Raw genomic sequence first — 27,249 nt, 5'->3', positions numbered from 1 at the left:
CCTAGGGACTGGTACCCACATGCGTCAAGAAGCGCTGGGCAACCCGCTACACCAAACACCTAACTTCCGACTCCACATGCCGTCCAAAGAGAGGAGTCCGGATCTACACGCGCCATAAGGCGCCTACTAACTGAGCTCTCGCTCATCCCACCGTATCGAACCGATTCCATTTCCTTTGGAATCCTCAACCACTTCACTCGATACCTATCACTCTATCTTCATCTTAGTCATCTAGATGAACGTAACCAACGTATTGAACGTACAACGTACAACACTCCGTTTTCGTCCTATCACCAATCAACGTACTTTAATATACTAAATATATAGACAACCTGATTGAACGAAACAACGGAGGAAACCTGGACCACCCAGCTCGAGAAGAGACCCACCGGCATGGGTGATCCTTGATAAAAATATCAAGAATGGGGTGCAAAAAGTACAGGCGTGCGCTCGCCACGCCGCCGCGCTCCCCGCGCCGCCGCGCTCCTTTCTCACATCAAGGCATCTATCGCAGGATGGTAGCTCTAGTCTCTATCGTCATGGAATTCAGCCGTATCAAATCCCATATCCCTTTCCTTTGCTCTCTTTGTTTTAACATGATTACCTAACATAAATCTTCGATTTGTCTTTTTACATTTTACGTACATAATAACTCTGCTTACGAATATTATCGAATCATCAACACAAAATACAATAACTATGGAAGGAATACATTAATACATACTTTAGATAAGGATCAACCTTGGAGAATATAACATACCAACGCTGCGGAATCTGCATGTCCCTTTTGAGACAGACAAGCCGCCAGACAGCCGCGCGAGCTTAAGCTGGTTTATCCGCTCAGAGCCCCGCACTGTGAGATTGAGCACCTCCTTTATTTATAAAATAATGAAAATAACTATTAAAAAAACTATATGAATACAAATAAATAATTTTTTATTTCAACTACGAAAACTGTTTAAACTTCTAAAGGATGTACTTCATCTTTTGGTTAAACCATTTTTCTAATTTTCTTAATCTCACTAGCTCAAGCGTTCATACTTAGATGTCCTAAGTTAAGAAAATAAGTCAGAGATCCTTAATACTCTGATGGCGGGGTATAAGCGGACGGAGATTACCTCACCGACTCTCTTTTTTATCTTACGAATAACTCGATTGTTTACGTTATTATCAATTGTGACCACATGGAATTCGGAAACCCCCACTTCGGTAAAATTGATGTACAATACAGAATTTAGCGCACGGTATATTCTTCAAATTTTACCGTAGAAAACTTAACACCTTTCCCATATTCGGTATGAACCCTATAGAATTTATACCTCAACAGATCGAATACACTCCGATGGCGGATGATCTGGGATTTTCTGGTTTTAACCCACAATCTCAATGGTGAACACATAAAGAACCTATACGAAGTTTATCACGACGGATATCTAAAAACCTGTAACTTTTATTACACTAACAAATTTAGTTCCTTTTAGATAAAAGAGATGTTCTTCGAAATAGAAGTTTACTACGTTAAAAAAACTTTCTCTGACATAAACTACTCTACCTTAAGGATAAAAGATTATTTTATACCTTAACCACCTAAATGGAGTTCCAACATGTTGTCAACCAACATTTACTCAGGAGTCTTTCTTTAACTTTGACCTACCCTCACATCTGTTCATATTTCGTTCTGAATAGCGTCTTCCAATATTTTCTTTTCTTCTAGATCTGAAGAAACTATGGAAAAGAGGTCAATGGTCTTACTATAAGTAGTCTCAAGACTAACGACAACAACATTAAGTACTAAATGTTTAAGTAGTATAATTACATTTTTTGGCGAAAAGACTTACCAATGGATCTACTCTTTTAAATATACCTGGTTGGATTTCCCAAATAACTCGGACTTGTTCTTTTTTTTCACACGTTCGATTTATTTAGGGAAATACCGTATTCCATCCGTAAGTCTGTCACCGTACTTTTAAAACTAAGAACGTACTAACTCTTACTGAAATTTTGTTTGCTCACACTATTTACGTAGATAATGATTTGTAAACTCTTCAACGTCCAATGACAATCGGAAATACATCTACTAAACGATTAAAAACCGAGATTGAATTTATAATAGTTACTCTGTTTTTAATACTATTTAGTAATAAAACTTTACTTCCTAGAATCACTCCTATTTAAATAAAACCCATATTTTTAATGGTTTTGTGGTTTACCCTAGAAAGAACTAGTCAGCGTAATATAGCTCTTTTAAAATTCTTTCGTATTGAAAGAAATAACGTTCGTACACTGATGTGGTAAATAAACTCACGAGTGAATAAAGGACAATTTTTACTGTTATTTTAAAACTTAGTTTTCCTTATACGATCATACTAACTCTCGAACGCCCAACGCTGACTAATGTGATCTGGACGATAACGTATACTGAATATAAAATTGGATGAAGTTTACTCTACTTCTATTTAGTAAATGAAAACATTTGAGGATTCAGTTATTGAAAAGAGAAATAAGGATGTTGCATACTCGAATTGATTTACAACACATTGTATACTGAAAGTAGAGAGAATTGGATATCCGAATTCCGCGGATATTTAACTCGAAGCGAAATCGAAACTTTATATTGGTTTTCGTTGTTGTTTTCTTTGTTTTTCTTTCAATAAAGGTATGATGAATTCTCTCTCCTATTTTTACATAAAAAAACATATCGAAACCCGAGTAGATGAACACGTCTCAACCACTTTGGTGTGTTGTTTTCAGCTCGGTAAAATAGGACTTTCCTTATTCAGTCATAAAACGACGTAGTCAAGTTTTCAAAACCGTTGGCGTCTCCTGAATCTTATTTCTCTTGCTCTAAAGCACGGAGCCGAACTAGCTGAGCAATAGTGAAAAAAGTATAATAAAACATCGATTAGAGATAAAAACTTATAAATACGGGTGTGTAATTATGATAATAATATAAAATCCGATTTAATGTTTTTTGGAGAGAGATTTATGGGAAAAAAATGAAAGAAGAGGGACAGTAAGTTTTTGGATGTGAAACGAGGGAATTTTTTACTTTTTACAAGTGAAATTAGGGCGACAGTTACAGGGCAATCCCAGGCAAATATAGGATAAAAAATATGGGTTTTATGAAAACTTTAGGAGGAGGAAAAAGTAGGAGCCGGCACGACGGAGGGAGGCGGCGCGGCGGAGCGGGAGGCAGCGGACCGGGAACGGGTGGAGAGACAAGCACGGGTGTGTGTGCGGGAGTGGACGGAGACAGCGGAGTGGTAGCGGGAGCGGGCGGAGAGGCAGGTACCGGTAGGGCTTCTTCTACTACCTGTTAAACCAATAAAACAGTGTCACATAGAAGACAAATGTCACACCCCGGGACCGATACCAATTTGGCCCGACCCGAGCACGTCAAACAGATGCTGAACGGACAGAGTTTCCCCTATCCGCCCAAGGCTCCTCACATGTACATTTTCATCAATAGAGAAAAGCACTAGCGGAAACATACACAAACGACTTACACGAGGGTAAGCAATAGCCATGAGTGAAAGAAAGGAAACTAAACATTCAACTAGTACATGATTCATTTTTGATCATATCCATTGCTTCAATCTGTTACATCATTGCATCATTTCTTTTTCAATCACATTTGCTCATAATGAAACTTTATATTCTTTTCTTTACATTATTTCTCATCAAGTACAAAAGATGAACATAGGGAAACTCTACTAGCAAAATGTAAACCAACTCTGGCGGCCACTGACTAAGGTGCGATACCTTTACCGCGGTCGCTCGCCGGCTCGCTAGGTCTCGGCTCTGTGGAATAGTGGGGTGAGAACTACAACAAAGTTTCCAGTGGGTTTGGCCTCAATCTCACCGACTTTTCCACTATGACTAACTCAGGCATAATAGAAAGAATAGGCTGTAAACAGTAACCAAACTATACATGATGCTAATATGCCTGAACAATCAGCAGAAATATGCTCAACATTAAATAAATGCAGATTATGCAAATTCTTTATTTTTTTCACTTTACTCTTTGTTCTTTGTTCTTTGTTCTTTGCACTTTGTTCTTTGCTCTTTGTTCTTTAATCTCAAGACTAACCCGGGGGTATCGCCACATTGACTTGCTTCACATTAAGTCCATCATCGCAGGAAGTCACCCGCTAGAACCGTCCTTCAGGCTTACTCCAACCCGTGATGCATAACTCCGGAGCGCATCGCCCGAGGGGGGGCGACCACCCTCGAGCACGGAACTCATAGCAAGTATGATCATATCCTTAACTCAAAGGATTTATAAGTTCAATCTTGACTTTACACTAGCTCTAGTGTTCTTTCATCACTTTTTGTTGCAAACTCATGTAAACACATTCTTTACAATTCTTTATTTTTGCTAACTCTAGCATTTCTTATTCTTTTCATTTCTTTACTCTTGCTAACTCTAGCAATCATATTCTTTACATTATTTACTTTTAGCTACATCTAGCACTTCATGTTCTTTACTCCCCACATTACTTTAACTTTAAACATTGTCATTTTCATCATTCTTTACATTACATTGGTTCTTTACCTCACACTATCTCTAGTGTCATTTTACTTTAACTTTATCGAATGCCACTCGATCTATGTCATTGTGTCACTCTATTCTTTTACTCACTTTGGGTGCTCACTTTTCTCTCATGCATACACATAGGGTTTTTGACGTTCACATAGTTCTCATTCATCATATTATGCAAGTTGTACTCACAATCATGCATCATCACATTTTCATCATCACTTTACCTGTAATATACCAGATTTTGGTAAAGAAAATAAAGATAAATAAAAATAGTGTGGGATACTATTTTTATTGAATTTAGAGAAGTAAAACATAAGTCAGAATTGACTTGTGCTGAAATCGGAATTAAAACAGAAGATCTAGAATTTTCTGTTGGAAACGGGACAGATAAATTAGCAGAAAATGCACAGTCTCAGAAAATTATGAAAATTGGCAGAGATGTCAGAAATATTTTTATGAGGCTAGATTTAAGGTTTCATATTTTTCTGACACCCATAGAGTGAGAAATAAAATCCGAAAGCTATCTGATAAAGATTGCAGTTCGGTACAGTTTTCAGTGACCAAACGGGGTCGAAACTGAACCAGTGATTGTCAGCTTGTTAAGTTAAGTAAAACCGAACATGACTGTCAAGTTTGAGCTCAAACGGACATTCAGGGAGCTCCGGCGAAAGATATCAGATTTTAAGTTGCCTGGAGTGAATAGTGTCGGGTGTCTATACATATAATGAAAGCCCAGTTCTACTGTGGCCAACGTGTCGCTTTCTCGGCGCCCCGCTCCTCTCGCGCCCCTTCGTCGCGTCCCCGCGTTTGGCGGGGGCTTCGGTGGCCCCCACAGCGGGCGGGCGGCAGCGGCGGTCACATGTGCGGGACCCCACAGTGGGCGGGCGGCAGCGGCTGGCGTCGGGCGGGCGGCGGGCGCCTACGTGTCGCCTCGCCAGCGCGCGCTGCGCACATGGCAGGGCCCCCTGGCTCTCTCTCTCTCTCTCTCTTTCCCCGCGCGGGGGGTGCGGGTCGCCCGCAGATGGCGGGCCCCTCCGCCGCTCCCCCCGTCTCTCTCTCTCCCTCCGTGAGCGGGGGGTGCGGGTCGCCCGCAGCCCTCCTCTCTCCGATCCGGGCCCCCACCTCCTCCTCTCTCTGATCCGGGCCTCCCCTGTCGGGTGTTTGTCAGGCCCTACCCTGACCTCCTCCTACGTCCAACGCGGAGGGTCGCGCTTCTCCCCACAGCTCCCGCAAACCTCGGGCCTTTGTCACCCTGCTACGGTATGCTTCTTTCCACCCCTCCCCATCCCCGCCGCCGCCGAAACTTCCTCGCCCAATTCCATGGCTTGGTCTCTGTCGCCTCTCTCTCTCTACCTCCCTCTCTACTCAGTGGAGCAAGGGGAGCTCCAAAAATTGTCCGTTTTGCTGCGCCCCTCATATGTTTGATGTAATGCCTACTAGAGTCTTTTATCTAATTCTCTCTCGACTATCAAATTTTTTTGATTTTACTATGCTTGCTCTTGCAATCTATTGCTTAATTGAAATTTTATGCTTTGTATCTGATAATAGGCGGTGGCGATGAATTGAAAAAAAGAATGCCTGGGGACTCTTTCTTGCTCTCTGTAGTTCTGTCCTGTGCGGTTTATAGCAATGTTTTGTCTATTGTGGGTTTCTTTGCTTGCACCTGAATGTGAAAAGAATTTGAACCTTCTATTCCCTGAGACTTTGTCTTCACCGTGTTCCTCCCATGCGATGATGACCTTCCCAATGTCAGATGGTTGCGATAATTGAGAGAGGCCTGCGCTTTCTTGATTGGTAATGAGAGCACTTTGGATGGCTTATTTCTTAAGCAACCAGTTGTTCTCATTTGTGCCAAGAATGGTTTCGGTGTGTGCATGGTTTCTAACTCGGTCAGCACTACTAATCACGAAGGCTTCGCTGCCAATCTAATAATGTCAGATGAAATAAAATGCTTGCAAATATATAGGATATTAATGCAAACTATTGATTATTGTCATTGTTTGAGGCTAATTTTCTTAGTTCATTTTACAATATTGCCATTCCAATTCCTTTAGCAAACACAATTATATCAGATGGAAGAAAATGCTTGCAAATACATAGGATATGAATGGAAACTATTAATTGTTGGCATTGTTAATTTGAGGCTATTATTAGCATTGTGTTGCTGATTTTTGTTTCTAACCTGCATCATAGTTATGTTGACTCCTTTAAGAGGGAGTTTGCATATTTATAATATTGATTTTATAATTTTGAGTATCACAGTTGTTATGTCTCTTTTGCCCCAATCCTTCGGTGCATTATTATTTTCCCAATATTTCTTGATTTTCTCGATTTCATTTTGTTCCTGTCCATTTTCTAGCTTTTCTTTGAGGTGATGATGATAAGTAAGGCAAAGTATGAACGGTGGCTATTGCTTATGTGCTTATTTCTGAAAACTTTTGCTATTTAAGTTCTTCCGATGTCTTTTGAGGCAGTGGTGCTACAAAGGAAAAAAAGAGATTTGGATGGCCTAATCCCTCGGCAACCATCTCTTAAGTTTTAGTGTATAATCCTTTGATCTTTTAGCTCTTTCGATGTCTTTTGAGCCAGTGATGCTATAAAGAAAAAAAATTAAAGAGATTTGGACGGCCTAATCCCTTAGCAACCATCTCTTACGTTTTTTGATTCCTTGCCCAAGTTACTGATCCTGGTTGGATTTTTACATTACCTGAACCTCTATTTTTCTGCTTTTTGTTTATTGTTTATTATGATATAACCTGAGCTTCGCTTCTCTTGAGTTCTTTTTGTTATGAAAGGGATTTATTTCATTTAGGAAATATAATTCTTTTGTAATTTTCTTTCTCTCCTTTATCTTTCTCCAGTCTCAACTGGGCAAGAATTGATGAAAGTAATATATGAAAGTGAAAGTTCTTGCTGATGCTAAGTGCTAACTACACAACAAAAATGCTAAGGAAATTTAAAACTAGAAATCTGACTATGTCGTTTAAGTCCATCCAAGCTTGCTTCTTTAGAAATTCAAGTCTAAGTATAATAGCTACATGAGTAACTTAACAAACCTTTCTCACTAACCAAATTAAACAATGCAAGTCAGCTATGGAAATTGGCAATATTCTTCTTTTTTTTTTTTCATGCAGTGGTTGAAATTTTACTTTACATGGTTAGGGCATTGACTATGTGTCTCAATTAACTGAACCTTCTTGATTGATGTTTAGAATGCAAACTTATTGTGTTTATCACCTGTAAATGCTCACATCATAGCTCTTCCCTCATAGTTTTCTACTTTTTGATCCTTCTATTCACATCGGTTAAGATTTTCTATCTATCAACATGCGAAGTAATTTGTTGTGCTGGTCAGTTTTAGAAGTTATTCTTGACACCTTCGTATAAAATGAAATTGGTTATGTTTTAATAGAAATGACTTCATTTGACATTACAAAGACTTTGAAGATTTGTAGAGCTTTATTGTGTTTCAGTACTTCACGTTTTTTTTTTTTTAAGTTGGAGCTCGCTTTTTGGTGCTGTGGCTCCTGCTTTCTGTTTAGAAAGTCCAGTACTTCTTGGTTGCTCTGCCTGTTCTTAAGCTCAATTTACTGGTTTTGGTTCCCTATATTCTTGATAGAATTTCAGCTCATCTTTACTTTGCTAACATTAGTTTCGTGTTTGTTTTGCTATTGGGATTTCCCAAAATTGCATTTCTACCATTGATTTGTCAAAACTGTGTTTTTGACTTGCTTTTACATACATTTGTTTTTCTACGCCTTTTTTCTCCTTTCTGTATTTCAATGTCATTTGGATACTTGATTATTTTACATCATTGTTTTGAGGTTTTGGCCAGGTAAAAACTCTTTCCTTTTGGCTTTCCCTTAGCATGAATTTCAAGGAAAAAAAGATGGTATACCCTGGAATCTGGAAGTCTCTTTTTGGTTCCTGCAGGTTTGCTATGTCTTCCTGGTTGCAGTTGGCGCTTTGTTGTTCTTCATAGTTCTGTCCTATATCTACTTGCCCTCCTATTTTCTCGGTCTTTGCCTTCCCCTCTTTTCGCCCATTGCTATGATGACCTTCCCCTAGAATGCCTGATGGTTGCGATAATTGAAAGGACCCTGGGCCTTCTTGGTTGGTGATGAGAGTACTTTGTGCATGCTATGATGACTACCTCTTGAATGTCCACTTTCACCCGTTTCCCTTCCATGCTATGCTGATTGGAACCTTGAATGTTAGATGGTTGCGATGATTGAGAGAGGCCTACGCTTTCTTGATTGGTTATGAGAGGACTTTGGGTGGCTTGCTTCCTAGGCAACCAGTCGTTCTCATTTCTACTGACCATAGTTTTGGTGTGCGCATAGGTTCAAACTCAGATAGCGGTACTAACCAAGAAGGCTTTGTCGCCAGGCTCATAATATTTGATGACCGGGGGAGTCTGAGCAGAGTATATATATTTATTACCATACCCATTCATGTATGCTTTTTGGTATTAATTTCACACACTGATTTACTAAGGAGTTTTTCGTCTTTCTTGGGAGTATTGATTTAATTCTTCGGTTGTTGATTTTATGCTTCAATTTTTAATTCCCATTGTTTATTTGCTCCATTCATATATGTTGTTTTGTACAATTTTTCATACTTTAACCAAACCAAGTTGAAGATTTGCTTAAGTTCATTTACATAAGATGGATGATAAATTGCATAGGCAGAAAATTAGAGTGTGAGCTTTTTCAAATTTGCAAAGGACTAAAGGAGAAAAAAATAAATATATATCTTCTCCGTCTTTGTACATGTTATGATGATAGAATTTAGGATGAGAGGTCTTATTGGATTATGTTGTGTGTTGGAGTTAAATTGAAGCCCAATTTCATATAAAATGAAGCCACTTTTCGCGTGCTTTTGCCGCAAACTTCTGCGTCGTATTAGCATGTTTCCGGCTGCCGCGGGCAGCAGCAAGGGCTGCTGCCGGCAGCAGCAAAGGCCGCTGCAACGACAGCCTACAGTAGCAGGGGCTGTTGCTGCTGCTGCTGCCACTGCAGCACGCGGCAGCAAGGGATGCTGTTGTTGCTGCTGCTGCTATTGCAGCCAGCAACAGCAAAGGCTGCTGCTGCGGCTGCTGCCTCAGATAGTGACAGCAGCAAGCGCCACAGCAGATGCAATAGTGGACGCAGCAGCAGGAGTGGCCGCATTATTCGACGAGTGGTTCCACTGAAATCACAGCAGTAGTGGCTCGAATTTGGACTCTAATTGTGTCCGAATTGACCTCATTTTGAAAATGGAAGTTGATCCAAGAATGAGGATGCCAATGAGCTTCAAGTTGCACTTTGTTCCAGTTGAATGTCAGATGGTTTTGATGGTTGCAATTGACCCAACCCTTCTTAACTGGTGATGAGGACACTTTGGATGGCCTACTTTGTAGGCAACCGGTTGCTCCCTGCTATGCAAAAAAAAGACTTCGATGGTGATCTAATACGCAAAAAAAAGTCTTCGGCGGCGATCTAATAATGTTCGATGGATAGGGAAGCCTTATCAAAGTATATTTCTTTTCACTATCAGGTTTTGTTTTCGCTCCTACTCTATTTTTGTGAAGAATTTATTTTCATCTCGATTCATTTAGTCTATTTGGTATGGTTTCCATGGGTTGATTTAGTTTCCTATGTCTTCCTGCTGGCTGTGGGGTTTTTGTTGCCTTTTATACATATTTTCTCTTCATTGTTGTCCTGTGTGGTCTACGATAATATTTATGATGGCCTTCCCCTTGAATGTCAAATCGTTGTGATAATTGAGAGGGGCTCGGTCCTTCTTGACCGGTTATGAGGGCACTTTGAATGGCGTTTGTACTCAATTGATATTCCAGCTGCAACTTTGATTGATTAAACTCTCCTTTGTTCTCTTTAGGTTTCTGGGTAACCACCAAATTTTCTACTCTTTGTGCAAGCTGTGGTGTTCTAATGCAATTGTACATGTAAAGCTTAGTGCCTTAGCACATGTTAGTGTAAAGTTGCATGCTTTAGATCTAACTGAAATTGTTGCATGAATGGTTGCATATCGCATTCACTTTAGAACAAATTTGAGTTTTAGTTGGATTCTTCGTTTGAAAATTGCATCTTTAGAAATTTGAGCTGAGTATAATAGCTGCATGTGTAGCTTAACAAGCTTTCCTCACTGAGTAAATCGTGTAAAATAATGCAATTCGGGTATGAAATTTGGCAGTATTCATTTTTTTTTATGCAGTGAGTAAACTTGCAAGCATTGGTTTTATACTTTAGTTTCCAGTTTTAGTTGTTTGCAGGAGAGAAACTAGAATTCTCTTGGTGATTCACCTATTGATATTTGGCAAACCCACGGTTTTTACTGTTATTATTCTGTAAATCTGAATCATTCTGCTGATTTTTTGATTGTTGCTTGGCCTACTTTGCTTCCTTAGGCTTTGTATCTTTGTACAAAGGAAATGAGAACAGAACTTACTAGCTGGAGTGCTCATGCATAGCCACTCTCAAAATTTCTTCCATATTTTCTGGGCACTGATGGTAGACGAAAGAGAGGGAATAGCTTTGGATGGCCTAATTTGTGGGCAACCAGCTTTACATGTTCGCTTCGTCCAGGGAGGCCTTACTCTTGGTTGCATTCATCTTTGCTCTGAGCCCTAACTTAATTTCCTTCTCTCCATTCATGATCTGTTGATTTTTATTATTAAATTACAAATTTTTCCTTTTTTTGTGATTACTTTCTATACTGCTGCTCTCTTTAACTTATTTTCCTGCCCTCAACTCATGCCGTCTTGATCTTTTTATTTTTCCAGTGTAATTAATATTAATTTCTTTAATGTATTTTTTAAATGTCCTCTTGGTCCCTTGGGTGATCTGTTTATATTTTTGAAAACAAACTTCTTTCAGTTGGCACATATTTATTTAGATTTTGTTTTGAGTTTTTTTTTTTTTTGAAAATTACTATATAAGCTTCCTTCATACTTTGTTTTATTTTAATATTTCTGCTACGCAGTTAACTTTACAAATTAAATTTAATTTGAACGAATTATAATGATCTAGAAGCTAAAAAGAACAGTAACATATTGTTATATTTGGTTTAGATTTGTAGTTATCTAAATTGAGGATAAATCCTAATCTAATTGGGATTAGATATTATTTAGATTTAATTTGGCATATATGGATTATAATTAGGAGTGTAATTCTAATCAGATTAGAATTAGACTCTAATTAGAAGACATGTATTATATATACATGCTACGGCCAAATTAATCGCCGCGACCAAAGATTAAGAGCCATGGAAATTAATTAAGGTGTTGGTGCTCCGTCCGGTAAAGAAGCAGCCTCGACTCAAAATTAAGCTATGCTCTAATTAAGCTATATATTTGAGGAGAGTTGACCGAGCCATGCAGGTTGGTCTCTACGAGGAGCCGCAGCCTTAATTAAGAGGTGATGCTTAATTAAAGTATCTATTGAGTCGAGCCATCTCTTCTTTGATGCTTATGTCCGTACCACAACTGGGACGTGCGACGTGGTGCGCTTCGGTAAGAGGGTCGAGCCACTTAAGTTTTGTACGGATGCTAATTGCGGCGTTTCGGATCTAATTACGTTTTTTTGGCCTTTTGAGAGATCTTCTTTGTACTCCGCCCTTTTCGACATTAATAAATTATTTGCTCCGTCTTCGCCCGTGGACGTAGGCCGTTGGCCGAACCACATAAATATCGGTGTGTTCTTTCCGCTTATCTTTTCGTTTCCTGCATTAAATTATTTTCTGGATCTATTTTTCGTCGTTCCGATTTTAACACATATATTTGTAATTAATACTAATTTCTTTAATATATTTTCTCGGAACTGACTTCAATTGTTCTCTTGGTCCATAGGAATATATAAGTTCACAAAAGGACCCTCGAACAACATGTGTTAGAGCAGTAAACTCGGAACCCGCCTGTCCCCTCTGAGACAGGCAAGCCGCCAGGCGGGCGGCGCGGGCTTGGCACGGTTTAGCCATCGCCGGAGCCCCGCCCCGCACTGTNTTTCACTTCTCTAAATTCAATAAAAATAGTATCTCATACTATTTTTATTTATTTTTATTTTTTATATTTAAATCCGGTATATTACATTACACCGCAACCTTACCGGAACCATTCAAATGGCTCTCCAACCAAATGGACACCGTAACCTCATGATTTTAGAAGTTCGGTACCTTACAAATATTTTTTAAAACAAATTTCTTCCAATCGATAAATATTTATTTAGTTTTTTTATTTGTTATAGGAGTTTTTTTTTTTAGGGTAATTACTATGTAAACTTTATGCTTTGTTTTATTTTAATATTTCCCTACAAGGTTAACTTTGTAAATACAATTTTACTTGAATGAGTCATTATAATCTAGAAGTTAAAAAGAACAGGAGAATATATTTGCAATTGATACTAATTTGTTTGATGTATTTCTTTGGGGCAATGATGATAGATGAAAGAAATCGGACTTCAAATATCCTTTTGGTACATAGGAGGTCACACTCTTGATTGAATACACCTTTTGTTTGAGCCTTAACTTATTTTCCTTCGCAATTCATAATCTACTTATCTTTTTTGAATCAAATTTCTTTTAATCAGCACATATTTATTTACCTTTTTTATTGGAGTTTTTTTAGGGGATAATTATTGTGTGAGCTTACTTTATGCTTTGTTTGATTTTAATATTTCTGCTACTAAGTTAACTTTTTTTTGTCGATTAATGTATTAATGATTGACAATTTTGTAAGGGTTACTTTGTCGTCACACTTATTTAAGTCATTTTAGTTTATTTCGGCTTAATGGTAAACTGTTCTAATTGTTCAGTCTTAGCTCAGTTGAAATGCTCGAGTAGTTCTTGAAATCTGCCAAATTGCAATTAGGCCCTTGATCTCTCACTTAAACACAGTGATCTAATTATCTCTTAAACACTGATTCTTGCAATTCCACTGCTTGATGTGTTTTCCATCAAAAGCATCAAAAGCCTCTGTTCATTTGGCAGTTTATTTGGTCAGTTCCTAATAGAGAAAGGGAGCCTAAAAATGAAATTTGAACCAAATAGTAGATTAAGACAGTGATGTGTTACTCTTTGTAATCAGTTTAGGATTACAATTCCATTGCTTGATGTGTTTTCCATCAAAAGCCTCTGTTCATTTAGTAGTTTATTCAGTCAGTTCCTAGCAGAGAAAAGGAGCCCGGAAATGAAATTTGAACCAAATAGTAGATTAAGACAATGATGTGTTACTCTTTGTAATCAGTTTAGGATTAAGCACATACTAAGTATAAAAGTTGACCTCAACTTTGATTTCATCTTACTATGGTAATTTAATGCCTGAGAGTTTGTTTCTCTTAAGCTATCATCTAAGAACAGTAACAAGTTTGAAAAAAACTGAACTCGAGGGCCATATCTAATAGAAGAATTTGCAAATCATTAATGTCGTTCATGCATGATTGCAGAAGAGTGATGGTGATATGCACTAAATATGATATTTGAGCTTCTAACTTTGTTGAACATTTCCTCAGAAGTTTCATTAGGGCAAAATTATGCTTAAACAAGGTAGAATAAATTGCTTATGCATGCCGAATTCTCAAAGTTTTCTTTGGAGAACTAAACCTCATGTGAGAACATAATATAGTATTTTCTAGGAGAAACCATAGGATCGCACAATACTGCTTCTCCACAAAACTTACCAATTTCACTGGCTACAAGCAAGGTATATCATTTATGTTCTGAAAGCTACTCTTGCACTTCTCTTATGGACCTGTTCCGAGCACTCAGAAGAGCAACCACTCGCTACTCTTTCTCCGGCAAAACGACAACATTTTCTTCTTCGTCGTCACCTATGGCCGCCGCTTCGTCCATTCATCCAGGCTATTTGGCTGGTTTTCAAATGCTGATGTATTACGAAAGTTCTCATCTTGCCTTTCCCTCCTTATCCCCCCATTCTTCTCTTTATTGCAAATATTGATTTTGTGCTCCAATTTTTAGTTTTGGTTATTTATCTAGGTTATTTGGTTGGTTTTCATATGCTGATTTATATTGATTTTCTGCTTCAATTTTTAGTTTGTATCTTCAAACTACTACAATTTTGCGAAATCAAAAAGGTATTTGCGAAATCAAACTACTACAATTTTGCGAAATCAAACTACTACAATTTTTAGTTTGTATCTTCAATTTTCAAGCTACTACAATTGTCTTGGCGAACTTCAGTTTGTATCTTCTTCTTCCTTTTTACAGTTAAATTCTTTCTATAAATTTCAGCCATGTATGGAGGACCATTTAAAGATCTTTGTGAGGAATCTAAAGTAGGAATTACATGTGTAATACTTTCTCCTTTGGATTTTTCTGATTCAGAACTTAACTCTGAGGCACAATGGTGAATATCTTTCAAAATATCCAAAAGAGAAAACTTGGGTTCAAGAATTTTATAAGCTTTACAATATTTGTTCTCCACTTCCTGGATATAGCCTCTAGGCTAGGCATATGAAAACCCATATAATCAAACGCAGAAGGATTACGTGTCAACAAAAGTTTAATGGCTCCCGAAGTTCTCACTGCTTTGCTTATGTGGATCCTTGCTTAATATCTAAGCAGTTTCAGCATGTAGAGATTAAAAAACAATTGTTTCTAACTGAATCGGCTCTATTTGTTTGTAATGATCTTTGCAAAATAGTTTTCTTCTGCAGATTTTTTTTGGTGTAAGTTCCTTATTAAGTTTTTATTAATCGGCTCGCAGTTGTTTTTTTTTTTTTTTTAAGTTTTGTTTGTGTCTCTTGCAAGATGGTACCTTGATATTTCATTTTATTTGTTTACTCTGAGTACGATTGAGTTAAAGGAAGTCTGTTTACACTACACATTTTATTTTTTTTCCTTTACCTTACATATTGAGAGGAAAAGATATGTTGCTTCTTTGTTTGTTGCCATGGTGAAACTAATTGTCCTCTTTCGACGCTGTTCTAGTTTACATTTACACTCTCTACACTTTTTTGCTACTATGGTGATTGATAGGTAGTTTTATACAGTTTTTTTTTTTTTTAATTTTTGCTTGACTTAAATGTAAGATCTTGATATTACAAAGAGCCCTGTAATGACACTCTTTTTTTAATATTCTATGTATATTTTGTCCCTCCTTTTTTATTCTTTGGTTCTTTATTCACCTCCTGCCTCTTCCTATGTGAGTTTAAAGGTTATTGGATATTTATAATGGAGCATATTTGGTTCTGAAGAAAGGTATATTAGGCTTTACCTGTGTGTACGAGTCTTCAATGATCAGGGCAGTTTGAGCAGACTATATTAAGTAGACCCACTTAATTCTACCTTTTATATACAGCGAATATCTTCATGCAATTCAGAATTATGAATTTTGAATTCCAATTCCAGAATTCAGCCATGCCATTCGGAATTCCATGAAGAATGTGAAGCGGTAATGACCTTCCCCTTGAATGTCAGATGGTTGCGATGATCAAGAGAGATGCGGACCTTCTTGGTTGGTGATGGGTGTACTTTGGATGGCCTATTCTTTAGGCAACCAGTTGCTCTTATTTGTATTCGGAATACTGTCGATGTGCATGTGGGTTCTTATGTAGTTAGCAATTAATGCCTAGGGGAAGTCTGAGCAAAGTTTTTTTGTTTTTCCTATGTTCTTCATGTAATTCCGAATTGCCTAGCTGAATTCTGAATTCCCATGCTATAATAGCCTTCTTCTTGAATGTCAAATGGTTGCAGTAATTAAGGAAGGCCCGACTTTCTTGGGTGGTCATGGGGTGATGGGTGTACTTTGGACGGCTTGCTCTATAGGCAGCCAGTTGCTCTTATTTGTACTTGGAATACTTTCGGTGTGCATGTGGGTTCTCATGCAGTTAATGCTACTAGCCAAGCCGGCCTCGGCGCCAAACTAATAATGTTTTATGACTAGGAGACTGTGAGCAAGGTATATTTATTTTTTCCTCATGGATTTCTGAATTGTCTAGCTGAATTCTTAATTATCTACCTGAATTCTGATTTATCTTATTCCTCATGGAATTCTGAATTGCCTAGCTAAATTCTTAATTACCTAGCTGAATTCTAATTTATCTAGCTAAATTCTGGTGTGTGAAAATCACATAAAACTCCTTTTGTATGCCTTCTCTGAAGTGCCTAGCTGAATTCCGAAATGCCTAGCAGTATTCTGAAATCGGAATTCATAATTCTAAATTGTATCGATTAACCCAAACATTTTTAGATTTGCCAATCTTTGCTTTGGTCAACTGGTGATTTTTCTATGCATACCAGTTTTTGCCGGAATCTAACTGGTCCATCCATTTTTTTAGGGCCTTCTTTGCATACTTGAGAACTTTGGCAATTTTTTTTTATAATGTAATGCAATTATGGCAATTTGTGTTGCTGTTTATTGTTTCTAACCTGCACCACAGTTCTATCGGCTCCTTTAATGTTGCCTTGGAACAAGTAGAAGTTTGGATGGCCTACTATAGGCAACCACTTCCTATTGTTCTTATCAATGGTGGCTATTGGTTATGTACTTATTTGTGGGGGACTGCAGCTATGTGTCTCCGGCTATGGTTCTGGTTGCGCATTAGTCATTCTCAGTAATCCGCTGCTCCAAATACTATGTATTTATGACAAGCATTGCCAATCCAACTTTCTTATTGCAGATTTTAGGTGTAATCATATTGAGATCATTGCAAAATGATTTTGGAAATCATATCGAGATCACCTCAAGATTAGGCATGGTGTTCCTTCGTCTATAAAACCGACCTGGTATAAAACAGCTTGAAAATATTTTTGATAAGAACCATGGCCAAAATACCCTAAATTTTATTTGGGAGGTACAGGGCTTCTTTATTTTCTTTTCACATTATTTTGAATCTCTCCTTACTTTGTAATTGTCCTTTATGTACTTAGTTTTTATGGATACGTAACTCTTAGCTTTTTGAATTTTTGTATGTTATTTAGTAATAAGTTTTTCCTGTGATCTACTTTGTTCTTCATTAAATTATCTTGATTATTCTTAGGTTCATGTGATTGTAGTTATCAAACAGTTTGTATAAAAAACTTATCAAATAGTTTGCTTATTTTGATTAGAAGAGAAATTTTGTTTTATTTGTTATTTTGATTGCTTAAGATATTCAATCATTAAATTTTAGAAGAGAACTTTTGTTTTATTTGTGGTTTTTGTTTTATTTGTGAGTTTAGAACCATTTTACTTGGTTGCCTTTCGACTGATCGATTAGCTATCATTTCGCTTTTGTCCCAGTCCTTTAATGCATTGTGATTTTCCCAATATTACTTGATTTTCTTGATTTCTTTATGCTCCTGTTCATTTTCTTCCTCTTCTTGAGCAAAGTGTGAAAATATTACCTTGGAACAAGCATGTGGGATTGCATGCTTTTTGCATATTTCCATACTTCTTTTTTCGACAGTGATGACTCAGAGGGTAAAAGAAAAAAGAGGCGAGGCCGGTCTACATACTCAACTCATTTGCTCTTAGGCCAAAAATGAATGAGAAGGAATAGGCTTCATTCCAGGTTTTTCTATTGCTGCTATTCTATAAGTTATTTTCCTACTCTCGACTTATACTGTCTTGATATTTTTTCCCTTTTCCCTTTCAATCCACAAAAATTTATTTAGATTTATGTTTGTAATACCCTTTTTCTTTAATTAATACTAATTTCTTGAATGTATTTTTTTGGGGCAATTATGATAGATGAAAGAAAAGGAATAGCTTAGGAAGGGATAATACCTACGCAACTGGCTTCAATTGTCCTCTAGGTCCATAAAGAGACCTATTTTCCTCCTCTCGACTCATGATCTGCTGATATTTTTCAAGACATTTTTCTTTTAGACGGCCCGTATTTATTTAGATCTATAGTTGTAGTTTTTTTCTGTAATTACTGTGTAAGCTATTTTTCCATTTAAATTTTCCTCCAGTTGATAATTGGGTCTGCTTTTAGTGAGGCGTATACATACTTAGATAGAATAATACATAAGGGTACTAATTCATTTTACGTTATGCTTTGTTTGATGTCAATATTCCTGCTATGGAGTTAACATTGTAAATAAAATTTTAAATAAATCATAATGATCTAGAAGCTAGAAAGATAGGGGAATATATTTGTTTTCGCTATTCGGTTCCCTGATACTCTATAATTATACCTACATCTATGCAGAGAGAGCTCAAGAGAGTGAATTTTATAATTTTAAATTTTAAATTTTATATAAATTTTAATTTTAACTTATATATAATTTTATTTATAAATATATATTTATTTATTATATATAATTTTATATTAAATTTTTTGAGGTTTAAAATTTTAAATTAGATTTAAAAAATTAAAAAATTAAAAAATTTTGTTAAAAATATTTTAAAAATTGCGTGAATTTCCCGCTGCGAAGCGCGGGCCTTCACTAGTGGAATAGAATTGTGAGACACACAGGAGTTAATATCTTGGAACGGTGAGTTAATTAGTTAAGTGCAGGGGAGGAGGTAGAAGTGAAAGCTTTCCAATATGGCCAATTTTGATAAAATCAGTTCCAATGCGAATTCGGATGCAGATATGCGTTAGATACTTAATTTTTATTACCATGTCTGCTTAAAATAGATTGAAATTTAGATATGAGCCGAATTTGTATTTAAACATAATTTGAATAATAATATATATTAATATGCATACACAAATATGGGCTAAAATTAGCGCAAATAACATACACACTGTAATTAAAGATTCACACTTGTATTCATACATTGTATACCTATATTTTATTTAATAAATTTTTTAATATTTTAATAAATATAAATATAATTTTAATATAAAATTTATCGCAAAATAAATAAAAAATACGATAAAAATTATTTTATCTCTCTACGAGACTACGATATATATTAACATCTATTTTATTTTTTAGGAGTGAAAGTGGTCGAATATTGTCGGATATTTTAAAAAATCATATTCATATTCATTTTTTTTCCTCAAATTCAAATTTGAATACAAATATGTATGGAATACTATATTTTTACATCCATATTGGCATTCTATGGATCGCAAATTTATTCTTACCACTCTCAACTGAGGAGGTTTATTTCACGGCGTTTGGGTTCTATATCCCGGAGCTATCCAATCCTGTACAGTCCCAAGGATTCATATGGGATTCGGTTGTCCTGCCCTATAGGGTATATTTTGTTCATGAATGGAATAGAAATGGGAAATAAAATTAAATTGATTGGAATCGACAAAACATATAAAAATGTTTGATTTATTATTACAATGAAAATAAGCATGAATAATTACAACAATAGAAGTGAGTTTGAAGAGACTTTTGGTTAAGAAAGAAGTCAGTGATGAAGGAAAATGAAGGAAAGGTATTTGTGAGAGAGAATTTTAAGTAATTTACTATGGAATAAACCAATTTGGAATTCACAGCCTGTAGTATCTTTGTCTTCTTGAGTTGGTAAAGGCTAGGATTGTCATTTAGGTTGTGGATAGGAATGCCACCTACCCCCTCCATGCTTATCAACTTATTTATCTGAGGGTGGCACTTCTCTAATTAATTTTCTTTCTCTCTCTCTAGTTTGAAGTGAAGAGCCGTACGTGGAGGAGCTCTCGGGTGGAGTCAGATCGTCGCCGACGTCGCGCCGTAGTGCCGTTCGAGCGTGCGTTCGTCGTGTTAGTGCCGTGGGGAGGCCGGGCGAGCTTGTGGTTCTGCTTCTATCGACTTCTCGCCGTGGTTGGACGCGCTTTCGAGGTGGGTTAATGATATGCTTACCGGAATTTTCGGATTTCCTCCTAAGTCTAGTTGTTGTCAGCATGTGTTTTTAGCTTCATTCAGCATGTTTAGTAGCTCGATTCTTTGATTTTGCATGATTAAAAATCTGAATTGGAGCCTAGAATATTAGCTAAATTATACATGTTGGACTTGAAATTGACTTAGGAGAAAACTGCCGATTCTACACCGTCATAGTATGAAACTACCAGATTTAGCTTTAGAAGCCGTAGTTTGTTAGTATCGCCGCAGTTTGTGGGCGGTGGATACCCAGAATAGTGTAAAATAATTTTACGCTCGTGCTGAGATGTCGAGCTTATTTTTACAGTACTGTTCAGACTGTTCCAGATTGTCGGGTACCGACTATTTTTGCATCAAATTGTGCTGAGGGTACGTGTGTTTTGGTTGTTAGACCAGTTAGACCCTGTTTACTTGACTATAACCTGTGAAAGCCTGATTGAGCTCGACAAAGATACACTTGCATACTCGGTTGGGTAGCGCCCACGAGTGCCACTCCGGAGTTGGACTTTGTGCTATTGCGTTGGTGTCGTTTAGTCCTGGTTGGACTTGCTCTCCACGGACTGCTTAGTATGGAGGTAGTGATATAGCTTCGACAGGCAGAACGAGTGTGTTCACAGTCCCTGGGATGGGTATGTTTACAGTCCCTAGTGAGATTGTGTCAGGATTTTCATTGTTCTACAGATTGTTGGTGTTAGACCGAGATAGTATAGGTGCATACAGCTGTAGATTTATTCCAGCTTTTTTACTATACTTGTTTACATCTGTAGACTTAGCGGGTGAGCCGTTAAGGTCGGTAGCGGTACGCACTGAGGACCACTTCTTTTTGTAGTAGTTCTCACGCCCAGTTGTTGGAATCTTTTTTAGAACCTTCTGCTTCGGCTGCTGCTGCTACTGAGTCTGATCGTGGAAAGGGTGTTGCGGGTTAGAGCCCTTCTTGACGAGTTGCTGAGCTAAAGGAAGACCAGCTATAGGTAGTTGTAGTTTTTGAGTTCATATACATACTTTTGTTGTAACTCGCTGGAGCGAGTATGTTGTTTTACCTGGATGTATGTATGTATGTATAGTTAACTTCTGTTTTTATATACTTCATTTCTTTTAGCAGCTCTATACTACTGGTTGTAGTATTGTATGTTTACAGGTACAGCTATCGCTTCGTATACAGGAAAAATTTCTTTGTATACAGCGAATTTGTCGGCGTGCCCGAGGAAACGAGTAATCCGGGGCGTGACAGATTAAGCCGGATTGGACCATTCTTATTCTAGAGTGAAATGAAAATCGAAATTTGATTTCTGTAAAATAAACAAAAACGATCAAAGCTAATGAATCTCATTCTGATTCCATTGTCTAACATAAATGAACCAAACAAGCCCTTAATCTAGGAGGTAGTTTATGATGTAGCAGTTATGCTACATCATCTACAACTAGCTAATCATATCTTCTTTTTTCAGAAAAAAAAAGTATAATAAAAATATTTTTCTAAAAATTATGATGAGTGGGTTAATCCCAAGAGAACAATTTGATTGGCTGAGAACACTACGTCAACAATGTGGCTACTACATTTTAGACTTTTTTCTTAATTAAGAGGTGTCTATTGATCACTCGTGCTATTCATAATTAAGAAGTTCTAACTAGTACTCTCGGGGCTTTTAAATTTTTTTTATTACTTTTAGGGAAAATTGTATGAAGAACCTCTAAACGTTAGCTCTTCTATAGATAGGTGCATGAACTTTCAACTTTGGTAATTAAACCATTTAAATTTTATTAAATAGTTCAATAAATCTCTTTCTTCGATTAAATTTATTAATTACTCAATTACAAATCTTCAAAACACACAAAAAAATATTTTTTACATTCTAACATTTTTTAAAAAAGGCAACAAAACCTAAATTTCCGTTCAGCCTATTCTGCAAATGTTATGCTTAATTATCAAAATTAGAAAAGAAGAAATAAATTTCTTTATAATTTATAGCCTTACTAGATTGTGTGCGTGACATTCAATCATAACAGCTGTATATTAGCAAGTTCACTTTAGAAGAGGGATTTATTGAATTATTTGATAATGTTTAGAGAATATGATTGTCAAAAGTATATTTCGTGTCAAAAGTTTAGGAGGTCTCTGTATATTTTACCCTTACATTTATTTCGATTATGTCCATATTCCTTGAATTCTGATCTTACCCTAACAACGAACATAATATTGATAGTATTAATATGGTTTCAATGATTTAAAACTTTATTTTAGTCTATGGGCTTCCTAGATAGCCCAACATCCTATAAGCCTTATTCGGGAGTTCGTGCTTAAGTTTCAACTTGTGAGATTAGTCACTAAAGGCTAATAAGTATTGTATTTTTATACTCCATTCTCAAGTTAGTTTGTTAAGAGATAATGAGAATAATGCTTTTGTCAAAACACCTGCATGTGCGCACAAGCTGAGCTAGGCGGTCGGCGGTGCATGCACGCGGTCTAGGCTACCGGATTCACTTCAATTTTATTTTATTTTATTTTTTGGGATTTCGTATTTTACTGGATTTCGTAGTTTACTTAATCATTATCTTACCTCGGTAAGATCCCTTTGGGATACCTGTATCTTACCTTACCTCGGTAAACCTCTGGCTCTCGTATGTAAGTAGGAGACAGTGCATTTTGGAGAAGATGGTTAACTAAGATTTTTACTAAGTGCTCCCTCCTTTTGTTCTTTACGCTTAATTTTATTTTGCTAGATCTCTAAAAACTTGTTGGGTTCCTTGCACCACCCTGTCTGATGACATTGCGACGGGGTGGACGGTGATCGTTGTATCGTTAGGAATGATTATAAGAGCCTCGCACATGGAAAGACAATCTCTATTTTAGGACAGTGCTTAGCACGCATCAATTCACAAGTCTTATCTATTTTTTCTTTCTTTATAATATTTAGTTACTAGTAGGGACGAAACCAGGATTCAGTCATGAGGGGGGCCAACATATGTACAAATAAAAATTTTAGTAGATAAATAAGATTTTAACTACTCAAATTTTTAATAAAAAATTAGTGATTAGATAATTAATGTTAAAAAATATTAAATTTATTTATTTAATTTACACTCGCTTAGCTTCTAATTATCTTATTTTCATTATTCCATTCAAATAAATTAAGAATTTTACTAAATCTAATAGTAAGTTAGTTAGAATTTAATTTTTTTAATTTTTGTTAATAAAATAATAACAACCAATGACTAATATCTAACAGAGTTATTAAATTTAGCATACTATTTTATTTAGTTAAATAAATTAGCTCATCAAAAATACTTAAAAAGTGAAGAATGTATAAATAAAATATTTAAAGTTGAAAGGACTTGTTGACGCCAATAAAATGCCATGTGGAAAATTGGCGCTTGGCTCGTCAGGGATTCTAAAACTTGACATGTGGTGCGTCGGGAGCACAAAGTAAATCACAATATAACTGCAAGCGGTTTGAGCAGTTAGGATCGGTTTGTAGTGGCCCACAAAATTAGGGAAGTAGCCGATCGTGTACATAACCGAATAACAATGCACGAAGTATAAATAGGCGAGTAACGCCTCGAAGAGAGGTCTTTTCCCAGCGAACAGAAGACCATTTTTTCTATTTCCACGCATTTTTCTTGCTTTTCTAGGAGTAGTCTATCTATAATTTTCTTTTCCTGCATTTACTGTCTTTCCTAGGGGTAGTCTTTAGTTTAGATTTCTAGAGTCTGAATGCCTTATAGGCACATTCTTTCTTGTACGAATTTTCTATTTTAAGTTTTAATATATAAAGACCATTCGGCTCGTCAGCCGATCTAAAACCACTATGCAATATCCTATTCGGTTCATTCAGCCGAATTGATTCCGCAGTAGAGAGTTTCGAACTTGGCTGATCCGATCCCTCATCAGCCGAATCGCTTGATCAGTCGAAGGGCGCATACTTCGAGGGTCACCGCGTACAGCCGTATCTAATCCTAGCACGCATCCCAAAGGAGATCTTTGACCGGGTCAACGGTTGGAGAATTCGGTTCATAATAATTTTTGGCACGCCCAGTGGGACACTTTTAGGTAAATTTATTTAATTGCAAAAACAATGGCTGATGATAATGCCATGAGTTTTCATAATCGGGTCGTTTCTCGCAATTCTGGAAACGACCAAGCCAGTAATTCCGAGAATGCGGTAGAGCGTCAAGCAGTCTTGCCAGTCGAAGGTGACACTAGTGGTCAATAAGATCAGCAAGAGCCAAGTTTGGCTCAGGCGCTCGAGCGGATGACGCGGGTCCTACAAGTCTTGGACCAAAATAGTCACAGATGCACTGCTCGTTTAGATGTAGTGTTAGTCGCAATCACGGCTTCTAATGAGAACATTGCTCGAATCGGGCAGTTATTAGCACGAAATAAGCAACCTACCGTAGGTCTACAAGAACCTATGGTTACACCGGTGTTACAAAATCCTATGACGCCGATGAACGCTCAGCTTCAGCACCAAGGGGCATCTTTCCAGGCTGTCTATAGACCGGCTACTTTAAATGCCGGCCAACAACCAGAAATAGCATCGGGATTACCTCCTCTGCCACCATTGGCGATATATCAACCCCAAAATGCGAGGATTAGAGCTGGGGGGCAAACCCCTAATGCTATGCAGGGAGCGAATCCTGTAATACAGAATTATGGACTTTCTCCATGGCTGAATCCGGCTCAAGCACAAGCTCCGATTCCCATACAAGGGAATAAAATGAGCTATATGCTCAGATCGAGGAAGCCATTTGTTATACCTTTGGAGTAGAGGCCAAGCTGGCAATGCGACCTATGTTTTGGTCCCTTTATCCCGCGAATATAGATGCAGAACATTCTTACCCGGCACATTGGAAAATGCTGAAGTTTGATAAATTTTTCGGCAACGAAACCGAAAATACTATTAAACATGTCACACGATTTACGGCCCAATGTAGAGAGACCGCAGCAGATCCATTTCTAAAACTCAGATTATTTAACACTTCGTTAACCAAGATTATATTTACTTGGTATACGAGTCTACCAGCCAATTTCGTCTGAGATTGGGACGAATTGGAAAGAAAGTTTCATGAACAATTTTATAGATCAGAACAAGAGCTTTCAGTTGTTGATCTAGCTCAGTTTCGACAAAAGTCAGGAGAATCGGTTGAAAAATATTTAAACTGATTTAAAACGGCAAGGAGCCTTTGTTTGTTAGAATGCCAGAGTCAGAATTTGCCAAGATGGCATTCAATGATCTACATTTTAAGATTAAAGACCATTTTGAGGATAAATACTTTCTAAATCTATTTGATTTGGGAGTTCGAGTTGCTCAATACGGGCAATTTAGAAAAGAGAATAATGAAGATCGGCCTAGGTGGAGCGGAAATAAAGATTGGAATAAGGGAAAGGAAAGGAGAAAAATATCTCCTTTGTTGAAGAATCCTCGGCTCAAGATGAGCCGAATGAGTCTGATGAAACAGAGGATTCAGCTGATGAAGCCGAAATATACGCTGCCGAGATAGTAAAAAATCGTTAGCTATATAAATGCGCCTTGCTCAGGCCAGCCAAAACTAGCAAAGTGAAAGCACGAGTGTCGACATACACTTATTCTTTTGATGTCTCGAAAACCGATTTAATTTTTGATCGGTTATTAAAAGATGAAAGAATTCAACTCCAAGAGGGTCAAACGATACCCCCTGGAGAAGAATTAAAAAGAAGAAGATATTGTAAATAGCACCATTCATGGAGCCATAGGACGAACGATTGTACTACCTTTAAAAGGCAAATTCAAAAGAAAATAAATGAAGGTCGGCTCATATTTGCCGACCAGAAAAATAAAACTATGGAAGTTAATAAAAATCCATTTCCTTCGCAGGTTAACATGGTGGATATTAAGAGGAAAGCTTCTGTGGATAGGAAGACGGAGGACGATATCGTTTACACCAAGAGGATATTACGGCTATGCATACGATATAAGGCCGAAATGACAAGGCGAGACTGGGAGGCGATTATCCATGAAAAGAAGTTGTACGGGAAAAGGAAAGAATTCATGGCATTTCTCGATGAGTGGGCAGACATACCCCAGGCGGAGAAAAACTCGAAAGATGGTTCAGAAGAAGGTTCCAATGATTCCGAATAGGAGATTGATTCCGTAAAAGACAAAAGACACCTAGTAATGCAAAAGGTCTTAAATGATTATTATAACAGACGAAACGAGGATCGCAATAGCCGAATGAGTTATCCCGAAAAACCATTCGGCTCTCATCAAAGATTCCCAGGATATTAGCCAAATTAGCAACATCAAGCCAGGCCGAGAGCTGAACCTGAATTTGAAGGAATGTCCGAGGGTGACATGGAGTTCCTCGGTCGAAGGTTAGTTAATGAACTTGGTATCCAACCCTGGCCGAGACCATGGGAGAGAAGAGAAATCCTGAGGGACCACCTCAGGACAGTAAAAGTACCATCAAATGTTCCAATTGATTAATGGCACATAGCAAAAGTATCGGCCAAATGGTATGGGCTGATGTTAACAAAAACCCATAAGCGTTGGCAGCAAAGGCTACAAGCTGAAGCAAGATAACACTGGAAAGAAGCGAAGGGGATGAAACCGAATATATGGAGGCGACCTTATGAGGCATAGCTGTAAGATATCGGACTTCTAAAACTATTAAGTTACGGTGTACATTCGATTGGAGAGCTATTTGAATGGTTCCGGTGAAGTTCGGTGAAGTTCGGGAGCTATCGGGCGTTTCGGTGCACATAGGCGCGGAAACGGAACCCGAAAGGCTAAATTGGGCCGTGAGCTAAATCCGGCATTAGCGAGGATGGAAAGATGATGAAAACATGTTTGAAAACATGTTTGGAGAGTCTCGGTTCGATTTGAGACGAATCGGAGGTCAAACGAACGAAAACGGGCGAAAACGGAGCGAAAACGGACGAAGCTGAAAATTGGCTAAGTCTGGGCTGG

At 37.4% G+C, this 27,249-nt stretch overlaps 1 protein-coding gene and 1 long non-coding RNA gene across 2 annotated transcripts in view; both read left to right on the top strand.

Annotated features, from left to right (window-relative positions):
• LOC109727561 overlaps positions 1-8,986 on the top strand; it is a 12,685-nt gene extending 3,699 nt beyond the window's left edge. Inside the window, exons 2-3 of the mRNA XM_020257703.1 lie at positions 5,247-5,803; positions 8,379-8,986. Of these exons, the coding sequence (XP_020113292.1) occupies positions 5,247-5,803; positions 8,379-8,525 (704 nt within the window). The 3' untranslated portion in view covers positions 8,526-8,986. The remainder of the gene's footprint in view (positions 1-5,246; positions 5,804-8,378) is intronic.
• Positions 9,871-16,305, top strand: LOC109727286. Its single transcript, XR_002220748.1, has 2 exons — positions 9,871-10,059; positions 14,306-16,305. It is a non-coding gene; the product is annotated as an uncharacterized LOC109727286 (long non-coding RNA).

Source organism: Ananas comosus, linkage group 22 (assembly GCF_001540865.1).
Source record: "Ananas comosus cultivar F153 linkage group 22, ASM154086v1, whole genome shotgun sequence".
In the NCBI taxonomy this organism is placed as follows: Eukaryota; Viridiplantae; Streptophyta; class Magnoliopsida; order Poales; family Bromeliaceae; genus Ananas; species Ananas comosus.
The sequence above is the reverse complement of the archived record's forward strand: the minus strand, read 5'-3'. Positions and strand labels throughout refer to the sequence as shown.